Raw genomic sequence first — 10,038 nt, 5'->3', positions numbered from 1 at the left:
TGGTCAAAGTATGTCTTATATTTTTGGAGAGAGTACATTTTTTACAACCGAAATATGGCTATGCAACTGCTATGCTATACATGAAATGCATCGTGCAAAGTCCTGTGTGGTCGATGCATGGTACTATGATAGTGGAAGTACCCTTGTTTATGCGGTGTTCGTGACAGCAAGAAATCGAAACACTTGGGTAGGTGCACCATTTCTTGACTGGCATGCCGTTATTTGCACACCATATATACTTGACATTCAGAAAAATGAAAGACTGAATCAATTTATCATACTACAAGAGTCAAGGCCCGGAATTAAAATTCGTTTTCATAGATCTACAACGAGCCAATCAAGCAAGAGGCCAGCGAGCGAGAGCAAGGTAAACACAAACAGTCAAAATCCACCAGTGCCAGGCTGCCAGCGTGCCGTCCCCCTCTCCACGCTACAGCAACAGTGTGCGAGCTTCAAAAAGGGAAAATAAAGGCTGCAAAAGGAAAGCAGAAAAGATACAGAGAGAGAGAGAGAGCAGCAAGAGGAGGAGAGAGCAACGGAAAGCAACCCAAGCGGAGGGGAGAAGGCTTTCCACTGTTTTCCTCCCTCCCACTTCCCTCACATTCACACACGACTCTCTCTTCAATCGCCCCCTCGGTTCCACCCTCTTGGTTGATCCATCCAAGAATCCATCCACCCTTTTGCTCGAGCTCGGTCCGTTCAAGAAAAGTACGGATTCGGTTTATTCTTCCCTTCTTGTTGCCTTCTTCTGTGATAAGGAGCTGAATTCTCAGCTCCGTTTCTTGGTCCAGGCCTAGGAGGCTAGGATTTGGGGATTTGTTCTCCCCGTTCTTGATTTTCGAAGGCCCCCGCGCGCCGGTTCTGTTGCTGTTCTTGGCGAAAAAGGAGAGAATTTGGGATTGTGTCGTGCGAGGAATTCGAGACGCGCTAATGAATTCCTGGGTCTTCGAAGCCCTGCTGCTCCTTTGACCAGTCTTCCTCCTCGTGTTTCCTGTACAATCTCCGCCGAGCTCCCCAAAATTTAATCTTGGGGTGTTGCCCAGCTCGAATCCCCCGCTTCTTGATCCGGTGGCTCCATGGGTCTCTGCCACGGCAAGTCAGCCACGGCCACGGCCACGGAGCCGATGGCGGCGGAGAAACCCCATGTAGCTAGCGGCGCGGCAACCCCCGTCGCGGCCCGCGGCGGGGCCGCGTCGCCAGCAGCCCCGGCGTCGAAGCCCGGCACGCCGAAGCAGCCCAAGTTCCCGTTCTACATGCCCAGCCCGCTCCCGCCGTCCAGCTTCAAGGGATCGCCGGCGAGCTCCAGCGTGGCGTCCACGCCGCGGCGAGGCGTGTTCAGACGGCCCTTCCCGCCGCCGTCGCCGGCGAAGCACATCCGGGCGTTCCTGGCGCGGCGCCACGGCTCCGTCAAGCCCAACCAGGCGTCCATTCCGGAGGCCGGCGAGCCGGGAATGTCGCTGGATAAGAGCTTCGGCTTCTCCACGCACTTCGCCGCCAAGTACGACCTCGGCAGGGAGGTGGGGCGCGGACACTTCGGCTACACCTGCGCCGCCACCGCCAAGAAGGGCGACCTCAAGGGCCAGGAGGTCGCCGTCAAGGTCATCCCCAAGGCCAAGGTTCTGTTCTTTACTTGTTTGCATTGCTTAGCTTTCCAATATTCTTTTCTTTCTTGTTTGGGTAATGGAGACCCAAATCTATTCCTGCATTGCTTAGACTTGGTGGAATTCGTCAATATTTTTTAGTTCTGCAACTATTAGGAGATAGAGGAATCATGAGAGAGTCACATTACATACTATCGTGGGCATTTCTCATATATGGTATCTGTTATTTTTTGCATAAGAGTTCTTAGGGGTTGCTCACTGAATGTTTAGCTAGGGGAATGACCATGTTGCCTCTTCATCTACCGTGCGCATAGAAGCTAGGCGACAACAAAACACCTGCGCTTAATGGTGCTATGCGTGCACTTAAGCGCGTCAAGGCGTGCACGTAGGCTGCCTGCGGTTATGGTGCTATGCGTGCACTTAAGCGCGTCTAGGCGTGCACGTAGGCGAGATAGGCGATAGGCAGAGACGAAACTTCGAATTAACGCCTAGCACTTTTCTGAGCCTTGGTCTCATGTGAATATGTGATCCAATATGTGTAACTGACTCTCAGTCCAGTTGGTGCTCATCTTTTTATCGCTTGTTTCATTGGCTTTGGACTAGAAAACATGATGGTGAATTGGTCACAATTAGTTGTAGTTTAATTGCAGTCTGTAGTGCGGCCTAATTCTAATTTTTTAATGCTATCGAAAATATTCAGCCATCGATCAAAACCAGTAATCAATTATGGGCTTCCTATTATATTATGGAGAAATATTTTATAAATATTCTGTAGTGGTTCAAGGAGCCTTGCCTTTCTAAGTCAATCATCGTTGTATTGTTTATTCAAGGTGGAATTGTCTGACAGATACTCATATTCCATGTCCATGTGTCTGTGTTAATCATCAAATTTAGGATGTCAGGAATGTTGGATTCTCCCAATTAATGATGTCTCATATTTTAAAAATTGTACACTTGTGCAGTCGTGCACTCATGTTGTTGACCTGCTGTGACACTTCTTTTTTAGAAATTTACCTCCAAGATATCATGATCTGATACATAAAAAGTGAACTTTAAAATATTAATCAATATGTATTTGTAATTTATCTGTTTGTTGCCTTTAGTACATAGTTCACCACCTTTTTGCCTATTGTGGTGTAGTTTCTGTATTGCTACTTGCTAGCACCGATTCCAGCACGAGATCTCTTATTTTTCTGGCAACTGTAATTTATGTATTGTCATGACATTGTCTTTCTTGTGCTTTGATAAACAATGTTAAGCTCGGGACAGTTGTTTTTCTAACTTACCTCATTTTCTTGTTTTATTTCTCTATTTTTTCATTTAGCGGCACTTGTCAAAAATTAATTAAATTGTGATGTGTAGTTCTCTATCTCTTGGTGGAAAACCAGATCGGCATATTATTATTGCATATACTTGACTATGTAATTTTCTGGTAAATTTTGATACCATTATGTTTTGAGATACAGATGCTTATAAGGGCAGCTAAAGCACTAGGCGCTTTGTTAGACGCTTAGGTGAGAAAATAAAATACCAGAAAATCGCATAATCAGCTAAGAGCCTGGGCTCCCAGCGCGAGAACCTTATTTGGGTCGCTAGCCACAGTCACGTAGTCTTGTGTGGCAGGACCAACGTTTAGTTTAGCGTCGACGCAAGGAAGAACCCTGGTATTAGCTGGGATTTGAGTCTAACTGTAAGGAAATTCATCCTAGCGCCCGTGATTAGCGTCCGCATTGTACTTGCCCTAAGGCTGCAGGTTTTGTGAGAAAATTTCATATCCAAAGTGAATATGGAGCCTCTAAAGTCTAATCCCACTTATATCATATACTAGTTGTGTTTTGTATCTATTAGTATATCTTGTGCAGATGGTTGTTTTGTATGAGCACATTTTCCTTTTTTGAAAGTCAAATATTTTAAAATTTGACTAAATATTTTCACAAAAATAACTACATACATGACATCAAAATACTATACTATTGAACTACATGTCAAAATGAATCTAGCAATATTAATTTAATGTCATAAATGCTGCTACTTTTTTCTAGGAAGTTGGTCAAGGTTAATAAAGTTTGACTTAAGACGTGTCTAAGAGTACAGTTGTTTAAGGACTGAGGGAGTATATGATAGTTTGTACCGTCGTTATCTTATAATTGGATTATTGGATAGTCACGATAATTAACCATACTGAAATTGGCTATTAAATCTGTAGACATTTTAACTCATATATGATTGTAGAAGTTGGATCATTTGTTCACCGTTCATTTATGTTATATTGGTCCATTGAAATTGCAGTTTAAGTACATTAACACTCAAGCAATTTCTTTGGACAGATGACCACTGCAATTGCTATTGAAGATGTCAGGAGAGAAGTCAGAATATTGAGTTCTTTGACAGGCCACAACAACCTAGTGCAATTTTACGATTCTTGCGAGGATGAAGAGAACGTATATATAGTTATGGAGTAAGTTCACTTGTTCCATTCACCAACTACCTCACTGTAGTAGTCTAGTGAAAGTTATAGTTAAGGGTTCTAAACAAAGTAATTAAGTATTCTAAAAAACTCAAAATTTTAGTTTAGTTATTATCGTGACAAACAAACACTATGAGCCCTTTTACCTTTTGTTGTATGTTAAGAAACACATGATGTTATGTCTACGCAGTATTGAGCAATATCCAAAAAAGATACGAATATTATTGAAATAGGCAGGGAAGTTATTTCAGTAGGAAAAAGATAAATATAAGAGTTAGAGATCGGATTAGTATCATTTGAATTATGGATAGTTTACCAAATCCCTTACAATGTTCTATCTGACCATATTCATGCCGGTAGTTACCTAGTTTGTGCCACATGATTTTTTGATTCTTGTGTAGATTACCAAGGATAAATTTTGGTTACTTTTTCGTTGCTCACCAAACTGTCTGACAATCGTGGCATAATAGTACTGCTTTTGCTTGACCATAATATAGCGAATGCTTATTAAGGAAAATCAAATGTGGCTAAAAATAAGCTACTGGTAGGCAAGCCATTCAAAATTAAGGGAATGGAAACATGTGACGAAAAAAACTTGAATGTGGCAAAATTCTGTGACCTACCAAAATGGTTTATGTTTCCTTTTCCAAAGCTACGAACAAAACCAGCACTGCAGATTTGGCTAATTCTATGTAGGAAAATCCCTGGAAATCATACCTGGCTGCCCATGAGGAATCCTATTAAAATAGTAACCCTTATATGTCAGAAAAAGTGCCAAAGTACTGGAAATTTTAAAACTAAGGAGGCACCCTTGGTAATAACGTTGAGGTCTGTGCGTTCTTAGTCAGCACACAATCATTTAGGATGCCAGTTCTGCCTTATGGGAATAAGTTGTGACATTAGCAGGTTTGGAGAATGGATTGTTCCACTGGCCAATGAGTGTTTCATCACAATAAATATAATCGAGCTAGAAATGTGTTCCTCTCGCCCTTTAGTAAATTTTACAGATATCCAAGTCAATGAATAAGTGTAAGTCCTTTATATTGAGCAAAAAAGTCGCTTCTTCTCCCATGAAAGTAGCTTGTATATTATCAGCACACAGATATGAACATTGCTTGTTGAGATCCAGGCATTCATTCACAAGTTAGCTCTAAACAGCCTGTTTCTTGGGCGCTAACCCAAGAAACAAGTTAACCTCATGCAGTTTAGACGCTTTTGTAGAGAGCACATGTTTTAGATCTATAAATAACAAACTTGCCTCACTTTAAATGGTTCCGATTAAGTTTCTTATTAATAATACTTTTGCGGATGGTAACATTGATTCTCATGATTTTCTTTGTGAATTAAGTAACAAACTCTTGAATATTGATTGCTGTCAATATTTGTAATCTAATACAATTATAGATGCTCTTGAGAGTATATTATATTATTGTTTTTTTGTAGGATCTGACTTAACTATGCATTTTGTATAAAAAAGTTGTGCAGCTCCAAAAGGGTGTTTCAGTTCCTGAATACTACTTGCACTTGATTATATTTGACTTACTCAAGTTATATTTTCCTGATTCAGGTTATGCAAAGGAGGCGAGCTGCTGGACAAGATTTTGGCTAGGTACTTGCAGGATATATCATTTTATAATTCCCTTCATTAACTCTAGTATGTGGAAAATAACTGGCTAGTGTTTCCTTGCAGAGGTGGAAAATATTCTGAAGAGGATGCAAAGGTTGTTATGCGCCAAATTTTAAGTGTTGCTTCATTTTGTCACCTTCAGGGTGTTGTTCACCGGGATCTGAAACCAGAGGTGAGGTCAAATAAAAAAATCGTAATTAATGTTTTAATTTTTCCTTTTCTTAACCCCATTTTGAATTTTCTTCAGTTTGTACTCATACCCCCTGCATACCTCATGAGTTGCGACCATGTCCACACATGAGAACGCATGCCCTTGCAACCGAAATTCTTTGTGCATTTTTTTCATGGCTCACCACAATTTAATTACCACCCCTCAGTATATAAGTATTTGCCTCCTTTTATGTGTACACATCCACTATATTCTTAGCTGGGTGGAGCATAACCATGATTCCTGTGAGCTGAATGTAACTGCATTCTCTGTTTTCACTTACCCTTATTGTTGTTAATTTTATGGATTGTTAGCTCGAATGCTACTATTGTTGTCATGGCAAAAGTACAAATAAATATAATGCTAATATTTTCTTACATGTTTACCTCAATTCTGTAGAACTTCCTTTTCACCTCAAAGGATGAGAGCTCTGACTTGAAGGCCATAGACTTTGGTCTGTCTGATTTTGTAAAGCCAGGTTGCTCTTATATGCTTTTCTTGATCCTTGTTCATCATTAGTTTGTTGTCTCATATGTTTTCCTATTATCCAATGTGATCATCAATCCATCATTATATTTTGCAGATGAAAGACTTAATGACATTGTTGGAAGTGCATATTATGTTGCTCCAGAAGTGCTCCATCGATCTTATGGCACCGAGGCAGATATGTGGAGTATTGGAGTAATTGCGTACATCTTGCTCTGTGGAAGCCGCCCTTTCTGGGCACGAACTGAATCAGGAATATTCCGTGCTGTCCTTAAAGCGGAACCTAATTTTGATGAAGCTCCATGGCCTACCCTCTCTGCTGAAGCAAAAGACTTTGTGAGAAAGCTGCTTCATAAGGATTACCGCAAGAGGATAACTGCTGCACAAGCCCTCTGTATGTACCACTTGTTTCTTGATTTACTATTTTTGTGCTTACATGTGACACTGCATGACCACACACAATGACAGGCCATCCTTGGATTCGTGGCACTGAAGAAGTGAAGATTCCCTTAGACATGATAATTTACAGGCTTATGAGGGCTTACATAAGCTCATCTTCTCTACGGAAATCTGCTTTGAGGGTAATATATTCTTTAGAGTTGGTTCATATACTGATTTGCACCTTACCTTGATGATCATTCTATTTGTAGCCCCAGATGGACTGAAACATTTGCATTAGACATCCACTTCACAGAAATAGTACTCATTGTATTAATTATGTTTTTTTTTTGTCTTACTGATAATTATTCACCCGCATCATTTAGCGAAACTTCAGTATCTTTTTATCACTCTTTCGGCTTCCCTCACATAAATAGCTGATAAATATGTGTTGCTGGCTGTCTGTTTCCCAGAATGCATGTGGACATGATTGCACTCTGCACATTCTGTTGACTGTCATACATCACCTAGAATTAGTTGGATTTAAGGTGTAATGTAGAACATTATCTCTTTGCATTGTGTAGGCCCTTGCCAAGACATTGACAACCGATCAACTATTCTACCTAAGAGAGCAGTTTGAATTGCTCGGGCCAAACAAGAGTGGATATATCACCTTGCAAAATTTGAAGACGGTTAGTTGATTTTTGCCATGTTCAATCAAACTTACTCTGTGCTATCAGTTACTGAATGTAAATGAAACTTGTAGGCTTTGACGAAGAACACCATGTATGTAATGAAGGATTCTAGGATTCTCGACTTTGTTAACACAGTAGGTTTTCTCTTTTTAATATTCTTTTGAAAGTATCTGTTTGAGTGATGTAACTAACAACTCGTCCTTTTCTTCATGGTGCTAGATTTGCAATATTCAGTACAGAAAGCTGGATTTCGAGGAGTTCTGTGCTGCTTCCGTGAGTGTGTACCAGTTGGAAAGTTTGGACACCTGGGAACAGCATGCCCGGCAGTCGTATGAGTTATTCGATAAGGAGGGTAACCGGCCAATTGTGATCGAAGAACTTGCATCGGTATTAATTTTAATCCCCAGAGCACTAATTTGCTTGTGGTTTAAGAATGGCCATTGCTCACGATATGCCTTGCCTGGTTTCTTTCTTTCAGGAGCTTGGACTTGGCCCTTCAGTTCCCCTTCACGTTGTTCTCCAAGACTGGATCAGGCATTCTGATGGAAAGCTGAGCTTCCTAGGATTCATAAAGCTACTGCATGGAGTTTCTTCGCGTGCTACGCCAAAAGCCTAATCTCTGGATCTGGTTGGCATGAAGCCGGTACAAAGATTAACAGAGTGTCCTGGTGACTGTTGGTGACTGTTGTAGGAGATAAAAAGGAAGAGCTATCTTGTTTAGGCCTGCATTTTGCCTCCTCTTACTACCGCGTGGATTGATGTTGTGTAGAGGAAATGTACAGATTAGGTTAGGAGAAAGGATGGAAGATTTCGTGGGTACCAGATGGAAAGTTTGGACACCTGGTATCGGCGTTGTATTCTGATGCCCTGATTACAGATTGTACTGTCGTTATCTTTGGTGTATCCTTTGGAAACCCCGTTTGATAAAACAAGTTGGACTGCATTCCACATGGAAAGGGAAGAAAAAAGGAATGTCTGATATGTGTTGAGCTGGAGGTATAACCGTTCCGTCGTTGCCCGGCATGGCTTCTTCTCCGCTCACCGTCATGCCACCAACGACCTTGGCAGGCGCAGGATCGATCGGGATCTCAGCGCCCGCCTATATATCTTCTTCTATTACAAGCAGAGCAGGGACAAAGAGGATGCTTGTCTTGCTTGACCTGGGACACGCACCCACGTGATGCGTGCCAAAACTTGGCTCTTCTTCCACGTGATTCCATCCCATAGCCAAAACTTTGCTCTTCTTCCACGTGATTCCATCCCATAGCCAATGATTTTTTGTTTCAAAAATTCTGGAGCTTCACTCGTCTAAAGTTATGCACGATAATAACTAATGATTTTTGTTTCAAATTTTATTCCATACACCCAAGCAAGTGCACCTTCTTAACACATACATGCAACAAATGGAAACCGGGAATAAATCCTTGTTGAACGCAACTTATTATTTTCCAACTATGACAAATTGCCAAGGATTAGACGTGCCACTCCAAATTTCGCAACTTGAGAATGCCAGCTTGGAAGGCCAGTTTTAGTCTTGATGACTATCGCCATCTGAGACGCTAGGAGCCTCAACCCAACCCACATCGCCTGGTTGGGGCGTGCACATGTTGTCGTCGGTTTGCACGATGTTCGAGTTGTCGGACTGCATGATCTCGTCATCCGTGTCATACCACGACGAAGGTGGCAATGAGTCAACCAAGGAGTGGAGCCAGATCTCGTGGTCGGTTTCAAAGATCCGGCCCCATTCAGGCGAATTCGCGACGTAAGTCGATCCGCGCGGCTCCCCGACGGATTTCCTCGAGGCGTGCGTGCCCTTTGGCGACGGCGGCACGGGAACCCTATTACGGTTCACATGCCACCCATCCGGGAGGCGCACCTCTTCCGGCACCAGGGCGTAGATGGCCTCGTCGGTGCCGATGGTGTTGCGGCGCCGCTTCGGCGCCGGCTCAGCCTGCAAAGGTGTGGCCGCGGGGACGCGAAAGAGACCCTGCTGTTGGGAGCCCGATGAAGAACCACCTGGCTTTTGGTCCTTCTTTGTGCATCGGCTCCATCGCTTTGGCATCACGACTCGTTGGTGAAGAACGAGGAGAGCGGTGGTGCAGGCTAGGGTTTTGGCTAGAGAGGTGGAGGAGAGCGGCGCAACGCGGTGGTATGAAATCGATTGGATGTTGTGGGGGGCCATCGGTGGCATTTATAATGACCTGCCGCGGTAGGTGGGAGGGAGGTGGACTCTAGCGCCCGGGCTTCGGCCCAAACTTTGGCCGATCCGTCTCTGCGGAAGAAATAAAGAAATGCGGCCGAAATGGAAGACACCGTCCTTGCAGTCTATGGGGAGTCAAAAGCTGAGGACACAACCTTGCTCTCAACTAATGATGAGGCATAGCAGTAGCATTCGCATTTGTGTTGATAATTGCCTCTCTGCATGGTTTGTTCGAACCTATTTATAGATGCAATTTCTTCATTAGTATGCAATCGGGGCAAATGATTTTATCGGAGCGAAAGGAAATGTATCATATGCTAATTTTAATGTCAGAGCTCGCATTAATGATGAATCCAGCAGAGTTCAAAAAATAGAA

General features: G+C 42.8%; 1 protein-coding gene across 1 annotated transcript; it reads left to right on the top strand.

The window, feature by feature from the left end:
* Nucleotides 1-489: 489 nt before the first annotated feature.
* LOC127332225 (calcium/calmodulin-dependent serine/threonine-protein kinase 1) lies at nt 490-8,405 on the top strand. The gene is made up of 11 exons (XM_051358499.1): nt 490-1,616; nt 3,929-4,059; nt 5,636-5,677; nt 5,759-5,867; nt 6,303-6,381; nt 6,487-6,783; nt 6,858-6,970; nt 7,352-7,459; nt 7,534-7,596; nt 7,682-7,849; nt 7,941-8,405. The coding sequence occupies exons 1-11, from the start codon at nt 1,077-1,079 to the stop codon at nt 8,076-8,078; spliced, it is 1,788 nt and encodes a 595-aa protein (XP_051214459.1). The 5' UTR covers nt 490-1,076; the 3' UTR covers nt 8,079-8,405.
* The last annotated feature ends 1,633 nt before the right edge of the window (nt 8,406-10,038 follow it).

This window comes from Lolium perenne, chromosome 4, assembly GCF_019359855.2.
Source record: "Lolium perenne isolate Kyuss_39 chromosome 4, Kyuss_2.0, whole genome shotgun sequence".
Lineage (NCBI taxonomy): Eukaryota > Viridiplantae > Streptophyta > Magnoliopsida > Poales > Poaceae > Lolium > Lolium perenne.
This window is presented reverse-complemented; position numbering and strand designations above follow the sequence as displayed.